We start from the raw sequence: 18343 nt of genomic DNA on the forward strand, positions 1-18343 counted from the left end.
CTTGGCCATCGAGAAGGGCCCGGCGGCGCGGGGCTCAGCCGGGGCGGGCGGGCGCGCTCCAGGGACGCGCAGCGGCCGCAGAAACCGACCGTCCCCCGCCCGCCCCGGGGCTCTACCGGGGTCCCGCTCGCTGCCGTACAGCTTTAAAATCCAGTCCAGGCTGCAATAGGTCGGCTCCGGGCGCATGCGCTACGGGGAAAGTTTTTCAGCTGCCGTTGGCTCTCCAACTTTTTTTTTCTTTTTCTTTTTTTTTTTTTAAAACAGTTTTAAGCAGTGGGGTGAAGAGAAGCGAGGGAGAGACACGGGGGGAGTCGGGCCGCCTGCAGTGGGCGGGGGGCAGAGCCTCGAGGAGGAAGGGTCGGCTGCAGCGCGACGCCGTCTGCTCCGGCTCGATCTCCCGCGCGTAACTTGCTCCCCGGCGCTGGGTGCCTTTGCCAGCGATGGACTGGGGGAGCCGCAGCGCCTGAAGCCCCGGACTTCTCCCCTCCCCCTGCCCCTACTCGCCTTGCAGGATCAGTCGCCCCGTAAGACAGACACACGCGTGCACAAGACCCCCTCCCTCCCCCTTCCCCGGTTGTGCAGAAACTTCTTTTTCTGTTGGGCTTTTTTTTTTTTTTTTTTTTGGCTTTTTCTTCTCTGTGTAAAATGGAGGGAGCCAGCCCCAGGATGGCTCTGCAGCCGCGGACGCCCGGCGCCGCACCGCCCAGCCTTTAAGCAAGTGAAGGAGGGCGGGCAGGGGGGAGCCCTGCGCCCGCTCGGCTCCACTCGTCCCCTCTTGCCCGGTCCGCGCCGAGCCGCGGAGGGGGCGCGTCGGCGGCCCGAGCGCTGCCGGGGGCCGGGTGGGAGCGCGGGGAGCCCCGCGGCGGCACCACCTGGGCTGGTGGGACGGATCGTCGCCCGCGGCGCTTTCGCTGCCGCTTGTGAAGATTTTTATTTGCTTCCGCACAATCACGCCCACGGGCGCTGTGTGCGTGTGTTGGGTTGGCTTTTTTTTTTTGGCTTTTTTTTTTTTTTTTGCCTCCTTCTTCTTCTGGTGGTGGAAAGCCCTAATTACTGTGATTGCTGATGGACCTTGGAAAGAAGGCTGCACTGCTGCCCCGCTCCGCAGTCGGACACGCTCAGCCCACGCCGGACAGAGCGACCGCTCGCCCGCCGCCCCCCGCCAGCTCCGCGGGCCCCCACGCTCCCTCGGCAGCCACCGCCGTCCGCTGCTTGGGAGGATACCGCCCGGCTCCTGCGATCCAGGATTTTACTTTCGCCTCGCCCTTTCCCCTCCTGCTCTGCTTGGATTACTTGGCTGCTCTCGCTCGGTGATCCCGCGGCAATGGAGGTGAGTCCGCGCGGGGCGCGGGTGGCTCCGCGCCGCAGGGGGCCGCCGCCGCGGACGCGCAGGGTGGGCAGCACCTTGGCGGGGCGCGGCCCTGCGCGGGCGCGGGTCCCCGGCCGCGGGGCGGCCCTCTCCTTCCCGGGCGCTCCCACCTCTCCGCTTTCACCCACCGCGCAGAGTGCTGCTCCCCGCTTGGAAAAAAAAAAAAAAAAGCTCCTTTATTTTCTTTTTTTCCTTCTCTTTTTAAATTTCCCCCCCGAAGAGAGGCTGCCCGCCGCAGGGACACTTGCTGGGCTCGCTTTGCCCGCCGCGTCCCGGTGCATCTTTCTGGCAGCGGCTCCTAACTCGAGTTTAAAGACATCTTTCCAAACTTCCCAAACTTTCCCGAGGAGGATCGCTATGGAGGAGCTCAACGTCGGCGCTAATGGTGGCCTGTACCTTTAAGGAGAGCTGGCTGGGGGCCAGCGGAGGACCCAGAGTCAGCCCCCCCCCCCCCTCCTTTTTAATTTTATTCTAAGTTTCTGGAGATTATCACTCTGCATCTGCAGAGGGTCCCGCCTGGGTCAGAGCGGAGGAGCGCGGCTCCTCGGGGTCCCCTTCGTGCTGCGAGGACTCCATGTTGGAAAGGCTGTTGGCTTTTTGTTGTTTATTTGTTTTTAATTGCCAATTGTATGCTAAATCGGTTGCGCTCGGAGGGTCACGGAGAGTTCAGTTGGGCCGAGAAGCGAGGCTTTTCCCCGGCCGCAGCTGGCGCGGAGGGGAGGACGGAGGTGCGCCTTAAACCCCCCTGGAAAACACCCCCCTCCGCATCCCCGGTAGGAGAGAGCTGGGCTGGGGACCCGGCGAGTGCCTTTCTCTGCAAACGTGAAACCTGGTCTCGCCCGTCCAAAATGGATGTAAAGGCGCAGCGGGGAGCAGGGGGCGGCCGGGGGGGTTCCCCGCGGAGCCGCTGCGCCTCCCGCGGAGGCCGCCGCGGTTTACAGCCCCCCGGAGCCGGGGCTCTGGATGCCGCCTTCCCGCAGGTAGTGCTCCCAGAAAACCAGATGCCTTAGCAGGCTTTCCAGACACCCCGTGTAAAACAGGATCACAGGCGATCCCGCGGCTGCAAGATCTGTAAAAACCTCCCTTTTCATCTCAGCAAAGAGCGCGGGCTCCGCATGGGGTGCATTAAATACCAAAACCCAATCTCCGCGGCCCTACAAAGTTGGAAATGGTGCCTCACACTCCTGATAGCCAATGCTGCCATGCTGCCGGCGAGTCTTTTTTTTTTTTTTTTCCTTCGCTGGCTTTTTTTGTTGTTTTGTTTTTGATGGTAGTTTGTCAGCTGCTGCGTGCAGAAGGGACGGGCTGCAGGGGCCGGGCCCCCGCCCGCGGCCCCGGGCGCAGGTGCCTCGTCCCACCTCGCCACGCAGCGCCGTGTCAGGAGGACGAGGAGGGCGATAACAGGGATGATGAGGAGCGGGAGGTGCCGTCGGAGGGGCAGCCGCCGCCCGTCCCTGTCGCCTCCCGGGGCTGCGGCGGCCGAGGCCGCCCCCTGTTGGGAGCGGGGCAGCACAGCTCGCCCGGGGCCGCCGGGACGGGGCTCGGGGGCTCCGGGGCTCCGGGCCGATGCAGCGCTGGTTGTGGCGTCGGCCAGCCCCCCCCCGCCCCTCCCCGGGCCCTTTGAACGGGGCAGAGGGGCTTTGGCCCCGCCGCCAGGGTCTTGCAGTGGCGGCACTGCCCCCCCTCCCCGCGGTACCCCGGCCACCGGCTCCCTCCGCGCCCGGCGGGCCTCGGCTGCCCGCCCCTCCGGGGCAGCTCGGCGTGCAGCGGCTGGCTGCTGGGTCGGGGAGCTGCACGTCTGCTAGGGTCCCGCTTGGGCATCGGCGTCTCCGACATCCTTAGGGCTCGGGCTGTTCCACGACACTTCTTTATTATTGTTACTATTTTAAGACCTAACAGATGTAAGAAAAAAAACCCCAACACGTTGGCTTTTGGGTGTCGCAGCGAGCTCCTCGCACACCTTGCTTCGCCTCGTCCCTTGCTGAATATGCCCTCGGCTTTCGTACTTTCCCGGGATTGATCTCATTTACACCGGACAGGCTCCTTCTGCTGCGGGAGACCGGCTCCCATTCCCCCACCCCAGCAGCGAGGCACTGGGGGCTCCCCCGGGCCGGAGCTATTTAACCCGCAGGAGGCGGCCAGGGCCGTAGGGAGGCTTCGTCCCCGGGCTGCAGCCCCGGCGCGGCGGCGATGAGCGGCACGGTGCTCCGTACGCACACGCGTGCGGGCCCCCACGCTGAGTGCAGCTTCCCCGCGTGTCTCCGGGCAGGTTTCTTGTCAGCCCCACATCCCGCCGCGGCGCTGCGATCGGTCCTCTCCTCCCGACCCTTCGCAAACAGAAATAAATTAGAATTAAGAGCACCTTCATTTCGGCATTCAGGGCTTTTTGAGAATGAATAGGGAGCCCCCAAGTGTCGAAATGTCTTTTTTTTTTTTGTCTTTTTTTTTTTTTTTCCTTCCGAGGGGAGGGGAAATAAAAATCCGTGAATGGCACTGGTTAGCAAGTTAAAGAGTCCCGTGTGAGGACGCAGATGGTGATCGCGGAACCTGTCGGGGGAAGAGTTTGACTTCCAAGACGGCAGCCTGGTTGTTGCAGGGCCCCGGTCGGGACGCGGAGCCGCCCCTTGTCGCTCCTGGTACCTCCCCGGACCGGTACCGACCCCGGCGGGGCCCGGGGGCCGCCGTCGGTTCTGTCACCGCGGCGCCAGCGCGGAGCTCGGGGCTGCCTCGGCGATCGCGGAGAGCGGGCGGCGGCGCAGCACGGAGGCTGCGGCGAGATGGTTTAGGGGGCAGCGGGGGAGCGCCTTCCCCGGCCGGCGGGGAAGGGCGAGGACCGGCCGCATCGTCCCCGGGTGGGAGCTGCCGGGCCCCCCCCGCGGCACCGACTCCCTCGTGGCACCGGCCTGCTCCCCCCTTCCCGCTCGGGCTTTGCAAACCTGAAGCCACCTTTAGCCAGCTAGGAGCGTTTCGTGTCCACGATGCTGGCTCCGGAGCGGGGAGCGATGGGGTAATGCCCGGCCCGGGGCCCGTGGGTCGCCTGTAGCCCCCGGGGCAGAGGGGGTGGCCGGGCGGGGTGGCGGGGATGGGGTCCCCCGTGTCCGGAGCGGCGGTCCCGTCCCGTCCCGCCGCGGGCGGGGTGCGGGGAGCGGCGGGGCCGGGGCAGGCGGGCGCGGGTCGGTGCTGCGGCCGCCCCGGGAAGGCGGTGTCCGCGGGGGGGTGGGGGTGCGTGGGTGGGTTTTGCCCGGTGGAGCGGGAGCAGCGACGTGCCTGCGTCTGGCACCAGAGCCTCGGCGGGGAGAAGGGCAGGCGAGTCAGAGTCAAGTTAAAAGGGGCCCGGATACTTCCGTTGTTTAAACTTGAATGCTCGAAAATGGTCTGAGAAGCAATAAACAATCTGATCCTTTTTCTCCCCCCTCTAGAAATCCACTGCAGTATTAATCCAAGGAGGTGCTTTGGGGACAGTTGGCAGTACAATGGCTTCTCAGTACCTCATAGTGGCTCTGGCCATTTTCTCCTCTTTTACCCAGGTTGTAATAGAAGCCAGCTCTTGGTGGTAAGCATCTTGTATTGACTTGATTTTAAAAGGGGGTGTCAAGATTTGCTTGATTAAATGTCTATTTACTTCTTATGTACTTTGTTTCTGAGGGAGTACCGCATGAAGGAGACAGCAGGGGAGTAATGTTTTAGTTGCAATACGTTGTGTAGTAAAATGAACGGCTCTCTTGAATAAGTGTAAACGTGCAACATCTCATGTTGTAAAATTCAGTTTTTAGAATGCTGTACGGTAGATTCTCTATGGATTTGATCATCCTTAAATTACCAGAATTGTTTCTCTTTTAAAAGAGTCGGTTCAACTCCCTTAGATTAGAAATTTTGTGTATATAAGAGAGAATGTTGATTTACAAGTAAAAACTTTTATTAAAGTTTCGGTTTGAACTTTTCTGTAACTTAAATGTTTATAAATATACTTTGGTACAAAGAAGCACATTTAAATTTCTGCTTTGGCAAATTGTTTCTGTAAAGTGTGCGATGTTGGGAGTTCTTGAAATAGGTGTTTCTCTGCTGTTTCAAATGATCCTTTTCAGATTAAAGGCCACTTTTTAATTGAAATGTATTATGTGAAGAGCACTTTAAGAATTAAGAAAACAAAGTTGATTTTGTTTATAGTGAATATACTTGCCTCCGTGGTTTTGTGTGTCGTTCGGAAGAAGCTAGAAGTAGGCTGTAGCAAGTTTCTAACTTCTAGCTTATTAAAGGTCTCTCTGTTTGTTTATGGTAGAACAGATTGAAAAATCCAGACTTAAATCTAAAATGTGTGTTAAAATAAATTGGGGGGCTTTTTTTGGTTTTGCTTTATTTATTTTTCTGGCCTTGCAGTTGTTTGCAGCTTCTGTTATTTTTACTACGTCCATTTAAGTTAGTAAAGGACTGTGTAGATGCAAGTCTTCCAAGTCTGCGTCTTACTTCAGTCCCTAATGTATTGTTGATAACCACATGGATGGGAACTAATAACTTCTGGTCTGTGCTATCTTTAAAACAAAAGTTTCATATTTAAGTGGTTTTTTTCTCACCTGTTAGCAAAACCAGGAGTTGTATACTGCTGTATAAGATACAGTTTTCTTTTGGATTTATAGGCTTTTTTTTTCTTCTTTTTTTTTTTTTTGAGTCTTCTCTTTATTAATCCAAATCTTTCTTTATGCAGGTCTTTAGGGATGAACCCTATGAACCCCATGAACCCTGTTCAGATGTCAGAGGTATATATAATAGGAGCCCAGCCACTATGTAGCCAGCTAGCAGGGCTTTCCCAAGGACAGAAGAAACTCTGCCAATTGTATCAGGACCATATGCAGTTCATTGGAGAGGGTGCAAAGACGGGCATTAAGGAGTGCCAGTATCAGTTCAGACATAGAAGATGGAATTGCAGCACTGTGGACAACAACTCTGTTTTTGGCAGAGTCATGCAGATAGGTAGGAAGCAACATCTTTATGATTAAACTCTTGTCTAAGGATATGTATGGCACGTACTGTTCTGCACTTGAAACTCTTGCCAGGTTCTTACTGAGTTCTGTATACAATCAAGTGTTTTTAAAAGTTGGCAAAGGAGTTTAATTATTTTTAGCTGGAGGTGATTTCCCACCGCTGTCCAGCCATGTGTCTTGGAAAACAAAGTAGGAATATATATTTGCATATGGGAATAGAGGAGAAAGGAAAATGCGGCCCTGAAATCTGCTTTTGGAAAACCTGGGACAAAATGAAGGCAACCTAAGAGAATTAAAAACAGGAGTGTCTTGTAAAATTAAAGATGTCCATGTCTAGTTCCAAAGTTAGCGGCTGCATAATAAATTGCTCTTGGTCTGGAGGCTAACTGAAAATTAGCTGCTCTGTCTATTAGTGTTTATAGGCAATTCCTTCTTGCTTATTTCCAGATCTGGTAACTTTTCTCCCTTTTTGAGAAAGGTAGATTTATGTTAAAAATAATGTAGCAGGGGAGTTTTTATGAAATCAGTTCTATCAGGCCAAAATATGTGATTGTCCTTGTAACTCGCATTTAATGTAATCACGTGGCTGGTAAGAGAGCCAGATTCCTGTTTAACAGCTTATCACAATTTGGTGGGCACCCAACCCCTTCCCTATCAGATCCTCTTTGAAATGGGCTTCTCCGATGCTCACGTGCTGCCTGCCTTTTGCCTTTCCTGTCGTTTAAGGACCTCATCGTATTTTAAAGTCCTTGGCAAAATTTTAACCAGTGCTGTTGAACCATGGTGAAACCTTCCTCTGACTTTCCCAAGTCAGATTGCTGATTCTGTGTATGCAACTGAAAAAAGCCTATTCTTCTGGGTGACAGCTGTAATCTTTTACCTAGTGATCGGTACACTGACAAACTCAGCAGTGCTTTTTAGTTAGAGATGTAAAGTAAAGCTTTTACATCAGTGGTTTTCTGTCCTGCTTTAAAAAAATAAAGTTTTAAAATCAAACTCAAGCTAGGTTTATCTGTAAATGGGCTAACTCCAGTTAAGGTTGAAGGAATATATCAGAAGAAGTTTTTATTTGGAGATTGTCAGACAAATAAAAAAAATCTATTGCATGAAAGTACCTAATTGAAATAGCTGATTTTAGATAAATTACCTTCCCTAGGCTTTTTGCAAGTACAGTATTAACCCCCCCCCCCGAGTTTGGTTCTTTTTACCCTACCTGAGCAAAAGTCTAAAAGCATATGAAACACAAAAGAAAACTTGTTCTGTACACCTTTCTGTTCTAATAATCTAACAAATGTCAGAAAAATAATCTGTTTAAAATTTAGACCTTCATCCTTCAGCCCTTATTTATTATGCAAGCAAGTGAAAATTAGCTCAAGGGGACTGTTGGTGTGAAGAAATGCACAGGATTAGGCCTGTGATTTGTGGTGTCTGTCTCTGGAGTAGATGTTTCTGCCCTCCCCAAGTATGACAGATCTATTTAAAGGTGGTTTCTTTCAAGTTAAATAACTTTGCCGCACCCTTCTGATGAATATGACTGTATTAGCTGATGTCTACACAGCAATTCATCATGTAATTAAGCCACTTATTCTAATTGCAGATGGAAGCAAGGTTAATAGCCATATTCAAGAGTTAAAGAGCCTAAAGAGCGTATTCACTGAGAACAAGAAAGGTGTTGTGGGTAACAGTTGTATTATTTCATGCTGACCTTCGGTAACGACCAGTTGCTGTTCCTCAGAGAGAAGGAAAAATGGGTACTTTTAGACCCCGATTCAGTTTTCCTTCAGCCTGCAGTACCCTGGCATGTTAGGGACTGTCGGATACTCCTTACTCTCACTGACGTGAGAAGATGGTAGTCAGGATCTGAATGCACATAGTTTGGGAGGACTTTGTCATCCGAGCTATGGACGCGCTGTCGGTCGCTGGCTGTGCGCAGGAGAGCGCCTAGGCGAAGCACTGACTGACAGCACAGTAATTACCCCAGTGAATAAATGGACAGTCTTTCTTCCAGGATTTATCCTGCAAAGTTAGCTAAAGCTGTACAAATAAACCTAGCATTGGGTTTGGAAACTTGCTCTGTGGCTTATGAACGGCAAAATTTTAGGGCTTTTGTTCTCTGCTGCTCTTTGCTGCTGGTTCCCGGGTCAGGCCATGGTCCTTGCTGCCTTCTCTGCCTTGCGCCATCTCCTGGCTCCATGGTCGGCCCAGGGCTGGCTGAGCTTGGGCTTTGCGAACGGCTGAGAAGTGCTAACATCAAAGAAAATAACTGGATCCTTCCCCAACATCTTGGTGTAGTTGGGGTCCAGTTCACTGATGCCAGCTTGCCTGGTGGTGAATGCTTTTAAAATACAAGACAAAGAACATTTTGTATCTTGTGTTCAGGTATAAAAAAAATTGTTCTGTTCTTGCATACTTATTCATGTCAAGTGTAAAGCTCAGCTCCTTGCTCTGTGGGTGGCTTCTTACAGTGCGTGTATATTGAACAGTTCCATTTCTATGTTTTATATATATGGGAGAGAGGGGACTCGAACGTGTTTGGAATGTCTGTTTCCTTGCCATGGCTACAATGGAGAGAAATGCTGGACTGTGGGAAAAGACAGATATGTCTGACAGTGAAGGAGAGCACAGTTGTGTCTAAAGGCTTAAAAACAAAAAAAAAAAAAAAGAAAAAAATGGCAGAGTAACTCATCCATGTGGAACCATCACTCTTAATGTGTTCCTGGGGTCAATGACTTGAGACAGTGTTGGTTTGCAACCTCCGGGGGCTCGAAATCTGCTTCAGCAGCTGATGCTGGTTAGAATTTGCCTAAATATTCAAGGAGGGAACTTGGGGGCCAACTCTCCTTTCTGTACCCCAGCCTTTCCTTCTCCTTCCCACTAAGAGTAAGTTCTTTAAAATATGCTCCAGGATAATAATGAAAACTAGTCAAAAAAAGTCAGCTTTATGAGTTTAAGTCCTGCAGTAAATGGCGTAGTTAACCATGCGAAAGCATGAGCTAACTAAACATGAAAAAGAATAAAACGGAACGGAAGAGGCGAGTCCTGTGGTCCGAAGCAGACCACGTTTCTTTCCTCTCAATCTAGTGGAAATTTTTCTTAAGGAATTAATCCAAAAATGCGTGTTACGGAACAAACGGGAACATTAAAATCTGTATGAGGTTCCCCCTGCTATAGTTTGCAGTAAATACAAGGCATAAGTCACCGCATAAAGCCAAATCTTTTTTAACTGAAAAGGCTGCTCCTGTAACCTTTATACCCGTAATTCATGTAAGTACTTCCATGAGCAGGTGTCTGTGAGAACAGACCACTGTAAGCAAGGGAGCAAAGTGCTTCTCATCTTCCTTAAATCTGGTCTTTCCCAACATAAGACTTCTGATTTTTCCCATTTAAAACCAGCCTCTATTACTAAAATTGGCTACTTACTAAAGGCTGCTCTGAGCGTGGTGTCATCTTGACGTTAAATGTGGACCAGGCTGCAAATTATTTATGTTCCAGAAGTGCTCAAAAGCTCCTGTTAGATTTGACCTGTTATGGTAGGTCTTGTACAAAGAGTTTCTGCCTCAGAATGTTGCTGCCTAAATACATATGACATGTCCAAAATGTAACCTCTTAAAGCCCTAATTTTACAAAGGCCCATGCTGTTCCCTAAGAAAAATCTTGTAAAATCAAGATTAAAAACTAGCTTGATCTAGCGATTGGACTAAAGATTAGGAATAAAACTTAACTCATATAAAAAGTAACAAAAAAAAAAAAGAAATTAGTCTGTTCTCAGTCATTCTGGGAACTTTCTTGGAAAAGACCCAGTAGGATGCTGTCTCTTAAGCATTTCTTAAGAAAAAAATAAAACCTTGAAGTGGGCTCTCTGGTGCAAGTTTTGTGGGGTTTTTTTGTTGGTTGTTTGAAAGCTTTTCTACTGGTAGTCAGATCTTGTGGCACCCTTGGAAAAGCGACAGGGGAAGTCAGGCTCTAAATAAAGGTGGGGTTAGATAGTGTCAAGGGGATGGTACGTGGCCATATCTTGCGTTGTGGGTATGGTAACTTCTTCCAAAAGTTTGAAACTCGAGGTTTTCAATTTCCATTTAAGGGCACCAGATGCAGGAGAAAACCTTCAAGGCCGCGCTGTGCCAAGGGCTTTTTCTTCCCTGTAATTTGTAAAGATGATTGTCCATGGAGTCACTTGCCATATTCACATGAGCTGGAGTGGTGGATACTAAACAGCACAGGTTGTTGTTAGTTTTAAATAGCCTCCTACAGAAGTGCCTGGCTTATGCGTAGGGTGAAAAGTTGTGTGTTACTCTGTCGCGCGTTTCTTTTGATACCAGGAGGCTTTGTAAAACACTGGAACTTTAAATAAATTGGAACAAGTGGGTGAACGGCATAAATCATGTTTGAGAAGTAGTAATTTAAGAACCAGACTTTTAAAAGTTGTATTTAACATCTCTTTTTTCTGAAAGACAGGGTGTCTGTTTCCCTTTCCGCCCCTCACACGCAGGCACGGTTGCTTCAGCCCTGCTGGCATCATGCTCCGGCCCCAGTTCACCTCCTCCCCGCTCCCTCGTCCAAGCTGTCACCCACGTGAACGAGAAACGCCTCCTGCTCTTCACAAACACCCCGTGCGCTCTAATGGGTTGGTTTCGCTTGGTCTTGTCAGAGCGAAGACGTTTTGAGCGGCACGGTTCGGGGTTCCTCTACCTTTTTAGTAGGCGAATGAATTTTGGCGGCTCCTGGAGAGCCTTTGCCCTCCCGGCTCACCAGCGGGCAGGGAGCGGTGCGCGTGGGCTCTCCCCTAACACCGCTTATGTTTCCGCGCAGGCAGCCGGGAGACGGCGTTCACCTATGCGGTGAGCGCGGCCGGGGTGGTCAACGCCATGAGCCGTGCCTGCCGGGAGGGCGAGCTCTCCTCCTGCGGCTGCAGCCGAGCAGCGCGGCCCAAGGACTTGCCCCGGGACTGGCTTTGGGGCGGCTGCGGGGATAACATCGAATACGGATACCGCTTCGCCAAGGAGTTTGTTGACGCCCGGGAGCGCGAGAGGGTTTACCAGAGAGGCTCCTACGAGAGCGCCCGCATCATGATGAACCTGCACAACAATGAGGCCGGGAGAAGAGTAAGTGGCTGTGAAACAGCGTGTCCCTCTGTCCCCGTCCCTCCTTTGGGGGCAAGCCGTGCCTCGGCGGGGCACAGAGCAGTGCGGGGCGGTGACCACCCACCCCTACTTGTCTCCGTTTTGACGCACAAAGCAAGAAAACAGCAAATACAGGGTGTAGGTGGGTGGGGAGGGTATGAATTTGGGTTGCTTCTGGTTGTCTGACAGCCCTACTGCTTCCCCACGGGGGAGGACTGGGACCGAAGCGTGTTGTGTTTCCCTCCGTGTTGTTTCATTAAAAGTGCCCTGCTCGCTGTGGCTCCTCTGCAGAACAGAATTTTATTAGTTTGCATTTCCAACCAGGACAGTGTGTGTCAGAGGGAAGAGGGACACGCTGGGCTTCCCAGGCTGGAATTGTGCCGCAGGATTGTTCTGACTTTTTTTTTTTTTTCCCCTGCTTTAAGAGGATGTGAAAAGCTCCTCCATATTATTAGAAAACATGGTCTTCTGTGGTTAAACATGTCTTTATGGTTTCTTTAATCTCAAAAATGCCTTAAATGAATGGGTGTAAACTTTTCTTTTTTTAATAGTCTGAATATGAAGAGCCAAAATCATTATTTTCCTAGAGCTTGAAGTGCCAGAAATAGTCGGCTGGAGACTTTACACTTGTGTTCTAAGGTGAAGAAGGATGAAAGATAATTGAAAATTAATAGTATTTAAATGTGAGAGGCGGGTGTCTGAAAGCAATGGGCACGCCAATTTACTATTAGCAAGAAGAAAAATGACACTTTCACAGTTGCTTACGGAGACTCGAGCAGTTTTTTCCTTCCTCAGCCCCATCTTTGCAGTGCCATTTGGCAGCGTTGAGACTCTCTAACTGCTGGGTGGAAGTTGTCTACAGTATCATCTAATGTGTCAGACCCCAGGATTTTTGGGGAAGTGTCAACACTGACTCTTATTTCTATTTGTACAGGGCAAACGACTGATATTTCCCTGCCAAAGCTTTGTAAAGAGGATATTGCTATGTAGCTCTGTCTCCCACCCATAGGTGTTTGGGGGTTTCTTCTTGGATGAAGTCTCTCTTGCAGAGCAGTATTTGGGATAGGAGGAGGATGCTGAGCCAAGAGTAGACAATCAGCTGCAGCCGAGCCAGGAGCAAGAGGAATCTTAACTCTTTCCCTAATTGCAGCCTCAAGCAGAGATCAATAGAGAGAGGAACTCAGATAGAAAATAAAGGGATGTTTTACATTTCTCAATGAAACAGCAAAATCCTTTGCTGGCGTGAGAGCGAATTCCTAAAATTCGAGCGCAGCCTGACTGATGCTGCTGTCTGGGCTGCGTCTGTGCTGCTGCGGCTGTCTCTGTGGCGGGGAGAGGCTGGCGAGAGCGCTCCCTTCCTCCTCCCCGCTAACGGGGGTGCTGGGGGTGCACGTGTGTCTGCTCGCTCGCTCTTCCCTCCCAGCGTCTTGCAGGAGGGATGAGGATGCCGAGGCGAATATTGTGGAGGGGCAAGTGGGAATGTAACGGAGGGCAGGAGCCGAGGGGAATAAAAGCTTTCACAGCCATGCTGTTCTTTCATCATCCCTTCTGCTTTCTCTCCCTGGCTTCTCCAGACTGTGTACAACCTGGCTGACGTGGCCTGTAAGTGCCACGGCGTCTCTGGTTCCTGTAGCCTGAAGACCTGTTGGCTGCAGCTTGCCGATTTCCGCAAGGTAGGCGATGCCCTGAAGGAGAAATACGATAGCGCTGCTGCCATGAAACTCAACAGCCGGGGCAAGCTGGTGCAAGTGAACAGCCGCTTCAACGCACCCACCATCCACGACCTGGTCTACATCGATCCCAGCCCTGACTACTGCGTGCGCAACGAGAGCACCGGGTCCCTGGGCACCCAGGGCCGCCTTTGCAATAAGACCTCGGAGGGCATGGACGGCTGCGAACTCATGTGCTGCGGCCGGGGGTACGACCAGTTCAAGACGGTGCAGCGAGAGCGCTGCCACTGCAAGTTCCACTGGTGCTGCTATGTGAAATGCAAGTTGTGCACAGAGATCGTGGACCAGTTTGTGTGCAAATAGGGGACGGACGAGGTGGGAGGAACTGCAGCCACCTGCCAGCAAGGGGTGCAGGCCCCTCTCCTTTTCCACAGGACTATCTCCACTTTATTTATAGAGTCCAACGAGTTGTCTTCATTTTAAAAAAAAAAAAAAAAAAAAGGTAGGGGAAGGGGAAAAAAAAAAAGAAAGAAAAAAGAAAAATATAAAGGTTGCAAAGAGAAGTGCCTGGAAACCCTCTCTGCGTCCATCCCAGAACTGTGTGCGGCTTATATTTTTGGCAATAATGGGGGAGAACTTGAGAATATTTATTTTACAAAGTAAAAAAAAAAAAAAAAAGTTGACTTTTCTTAAAAACAATAGAGTAGCTTGAGGGGAAAATCCAACATATCCTAATTTAGTCCCATGGGATGTAATACACGTGCAGTAGGCAGAGCAACCATGTAACGTGCTTGGGATGTTAGAACAATCCTTATGGATGTGAGGAACACACAGACCTGTCCGTGACTTTTAGTTTCAGACGCTAGAAGTTATCAGAATAGGGTATATAAAGCTGTTCAGTACGTTTAGGGCTCTGTAAATAAGGGGTACATTCATCATGAAGTGCGGTGTCAGTTGCAAATCTTAAGTACGCAATGTCATTGGAAGGTAAAGAGCAAAGGGATCGTAAAGGCTTCAACTGCGCTATTCCTGAGTCACCGTGCCTGCTTCCAGAACCGAACAAGACCAAAAAAAAGAAAAAAAAAAAATCTGCCTTGATGAATAATAAAGGTATTCTTCAAGGTAGCATTCGGCCTTATTAGCTAATCGTGACGTCCGCGTGTCTCATCTTGCAGAGCAGTGCTTCGCTCCTAGCGAGTGTGGAGAGCAGCCGAGGTGCAGACTGCATGGAGCGCTGTAGCTGGGCGGAGGGGAGCTGCATGCTTGCAAACAGTTTTGGTCTCCCAGCCTGGAAAGCCCATAGAAAACAGAATTCCTCAAATTTGAAAATGCCTTAAAAACAGTGTAATAGCTGGCTGTCTTTCAAAACACAGCTTGACAAATAACTCCTCTAATTTTATGTGAGAAAATAAATCATTAGATGGCCACTCTTGGAATGATTGATTTTTATTTTTTTCGCAGATTTTGGGAACGCTTTCACTCAAGGAGACAATAGTTTCATATTTTAATAACATTAACTGACTATTATAGTTCAATGAAATGTTGCAGCAATACCAAATTTATCATCCTATGTCTTTAATACACATGCTTTAGATAATATATTGCAGATATACACTACAACTGTTCAGCCTATACTTGAGCAGTAACATATATATGGGAGAACTGTGGTCTGCTGGTGTCTGATATTTCAAAGCTTTTTGTACATATATATTTTAATGATTTAAGGAATAATAATAAAATGTCTAAATTACAGGGGCAGTTCATCCCTCATTTTCTTTTTCAGATCTCTTCAGGTTTTTAGATTGATTCTAACCTTTTGGTGGTTTGTTGGGTTTTTTTTTTAAATTTTTTTTTAAAAGCTTTTATCATTCAAAAGTTTTAAGGATAATCACAAAGGAATAAGCCTCCTCCCAGCGTTAGGACTTTCTTGGGTGGTTGGTAGAGGCAGCACCCTGCACTTGAACTGATACTGGTCTGGAGATCGCTTCTGTTCCACTCTGACGTTAAGGGCATTATTGATTATTGCTGAAAGGAGACACCTTCCAACTCTAAAACGTGCTGCATTTGGCCCTTGCTTTTCAGGTTTTGCGATGGAAATTGTTTTTTGTTGGACAACATGCGTTCCCCCCGATGCTGTGTAGTCAGACAGGATTTCACCATTGGTTCAGGTGCCTCTTTCCAACTCAGTCCCATCCAACGAGCTAAAGAAAATGGTTTTGCAAATACCAAGTGAGGAAAATCTTTCACTTTAGCCTGGTTGTACTAAAGCCTTAACTTTTCATGAGCCTTTAAGCTGTATCGTTAAGTTCATCTTGATCATTTATCAGCTTCTTAAATGGCGCTTTATTGCTCTTAATTTATTGTACAAGGACATATTTACCCCTCATCTTCAGATGTTTGCAAAGAATAAAGTAAGATAAATAAATAAAGCACTAATTCATCGAATATGTCACTTTGGTTTTTATTGTACAAAAACCACGATAATTTTTTTTTTCATTTGCTGAATCACCTCATGTTCCTTTTTAGTGACTTTTGTCTGAGCAGAACTGAATCTCATGATCCTAGCTATTAAAACACTATTTAATGTAAAATATTTTACTTGTCATTCAGATATGTAAATCTTCTATGTCCTTTCCTCTGTTCTGTACATTTAATGTACATATTTCTGTCTTGCGTGATTTGTATATTTCACTGGTTTAAAAAACAAAGAAAGGATTATGCCATAATGGAAGATAGACTATAAAAATAAAACTTTGGTTGTATATTGGGAAGTGGTTTTAATTATCTTTCAGAGAAGGGTTTGTTAAAACAACGAACAGAGTTGATTTTTAAATTTACTACGTGGTAAAACAGGGAAGCGATTGTTCGCCAAACATACAAAGTACATCTTGCAGTTTTATTTCTATATTAAGCAGGCATACAGATGTAACTACTTCTTCAATAGAAAGGGGGGAAAAAAACCCCCAAATCCCATCCCAAATCCTTGCAACTGTGAACTAGAAAGCATTTTAGAGCGGGGTAAGTACTTAACTGGCAGTGGCTAAGGACCTGAGCCCGTGCTAACTGTGTGCATACGGCTGCCAGGCTGCCCGTAGGGATCCCGGGTCAGCGGGGCCTGATCCTGCCAACAGCTTCCTCCCGTAAACCCAGCGACAGCCGCAGCATCCTCGTGTGAGCAAAGGTTTCCAAGGCAACGAGTTTCCAGGACTGGGGTTTGTGCGGTTTGGGTTGCGCGTGCGGTCGCCGGGGTGCGGTTGTGCCCCCCACCAGTCCGACTGCCCGGGAGCTGCGAGGTGAGAGCTCACCAGTGTTTCCTTGGACAGCTTGCCCAGAAAGTCAGCGTGCATGGAGGGAAGAATCCTTTAAAAAAAAAAAAAAAAAAAAAAAGGCAAGTACAACGAAGTATTAGTAGTAAAGAAGTAAAACAGAAAATGAAAATTGATGTAAATCCCAAGCTCCCTGTTTTGAGACTGGCTTTCCTTTGAACTGATTTCCTGAGTACATCATCGGTTTTTTGTGCTATTGGGAGCTTGATGAATTAGTGGCCTTTCTCTACCTCTCTTCTGCTTCTTTGCTCCTTTCTTTTTTCTTTTTTTTTTTTTTTTTTTCTCAAGGATAACCTTCTAACATATCGAAACTCCTTCTGGCTGCCAAGAATGTATTATCCCACAAACCAGTAGACCAACATCGTGTGTTTAAAATAGCGATTCTGGGCAAATGCAACGTTCTGTGGTCCTATTACTGACATCTGGTTCAGTTTTCCTTCACTTGTATATTGACCAGTATTCTTTATTGCAAAAACACAGCCCCTATTTAGGAAAGTCAGCATTTTTTTTGGACTGGATTGTATTCAAGCTCTTCCCAATAACAGAAAAGTTACCAAAAAATTTCTTTATTGGCAGCAGTAAATATCTGTATTCAAAATAGTCATTATGGGCTCAGATACAAGAGAGTTGTTTTTAATTTGCAGCAAAGTTTATCTGTTTAATTTTGTTAAAAATACTGTTATCCCCTGGTTCAGAATCTTGTATTTTTAGTAATCTCTTCAAATCTTTCTGTCGGGTTATGGCTTTGCCAGTACTGATTTTCACCCTGTTTTTGCAAAGGGTTGAAGCCCCAGGTGTTAGCAGGATGCGTACCAGAACAGGCGAGAAGCTCGGAGCAGTGAATGGCAGCTTCGGGTCAGGCACCGCAGGCAGAAAGCAAGCTGAAATCCTTCCTTTCTGAAGGAGACGTGTTTCACAGAGCGAGCTTACAAAGATGATACAAAACTTGTAGAAATCAATCCTGAAGCTGACAGACTGCTTGCCTTTGGGTAAGGGTTCTTGAGAAATGATACCTAAACCGTGAGGATATTCATTGTAAAAAGGTGGCTTTGCTGAATCAGGAAAGATAGCTATTTTTTTCTTCTGGACTATGTGCTTAGAGGAAACTATGGAAACAAAGGGGAAAAATAAAGCTCTCTTGAAAATACAGATAAATACATTCATGTATAGCTTATGTACATACTAGCTGACCGTTGTAGTCTTAAAATTGCTTATCTATTATTGAAGTCAGTTTGGAAGATCTGTTCTTTTGCTCTTCCAACTGTATTTAAAATCCTCAATGGGGAAAAAAAAAACCCCCAGGAAAAAAGCTTTCTCCCCTACTACAGGCTCTGGTATGTCCGCTTATGCTGTAGTGGGATAAATGAACCACGTAGGAGCACAGCGAGGGGTTTGTACACGAAATTTTGTTTTTTTAAAAGGTGTGATTAAAAAAAATCCAATTTGTCTCATGCTCTGCTCTTATATGAGGTTGCGTGTGTGCATTTGTATATACTCTGCTGGTATTTTCCAATTGTGTTGGCCAAATTCTGCTTTTAGTTATGGTTAGGCATCTCTCCTGACTTCGGTGGTGTCATATGAGCCTGACATTTTTCGACCAGACGTGAAGGCCCCCCTGCTCAAAGAGAATGCATATGAAATATATCAGCCTTTCTTCTGCTGGCTGGTTATTTAAACATGGGTAACTGAATTATTGTGAAACAAATTCTAGGGCTGCAGCTGCAAAAGCAGTAATACAGTATATTCGTAGTGATGTTTCTACGCCATACCTCCTAATTTCCCAGTTGATTTCCAGTGCAGACAGAAAGTCTAGAATGCATGTGGTATGTTCCTCATCACATATTTTATAAATGTAAAATCATGATTTGTCAATTACTGT

General features: G+C 48.2%; 1 protein-coding gene across 3 annotated transcripts; it reads left to right on the plus strand.

The window, feature by feature from the left end:
- Positions 1-294: 294 nt before the first annotated feature.
- On the plus strand, positions 295-15898 carry WNT5A (Wnt family member 5A). Of its 3 annotated transcripts, none has more exons than XM_054838603.1 (5): positions 295-1330; positions 4789-4922; positions 6072-6337; positions 11158-11450; positions 13043-15898. In XM_054838603.1, the coding sequence occupies exons 1-5, from the start codon at positions 1325-1327 to the stop codon at positions 13499-13501; spliced, it is 1158 nt and encodes a 385-aa protein (XP_054694578.1). In that variant the 5' UTR covers positions 295-1324; the 3' UTR covers positions 13502-15898. The 3 variants fall into 3 exon arrangements, with proteins under 3 accessions (XP_054694578.1, XP_054694579.1, XP_054694580.1); XM_054838604.1 differs by lacking the exon at positions 295-1330 and adding an exon at positions 3810-4005; XM_054838605.1 differs by lacking the exon at positions 295-1330 and adding an exon at positions 3896-4376.
- Positions 15899-18343: the final 2445 nt, after the last annotated feature.

The sequence above is a fragment of the Grus americana genome, chromosome 11, assembly GCF_028858705.1.
Source record: "Grus americana isolate bGruAme1 chromosome 11, bGruAme1.mat, whole genome shotgun sequence".
In the NCBI taxonomy this organism is placed as follows: Eukaryota; Metazoa; Chordata; class Aves; order Gruiformes; family Gruidae; genus Grus; species Grus americana.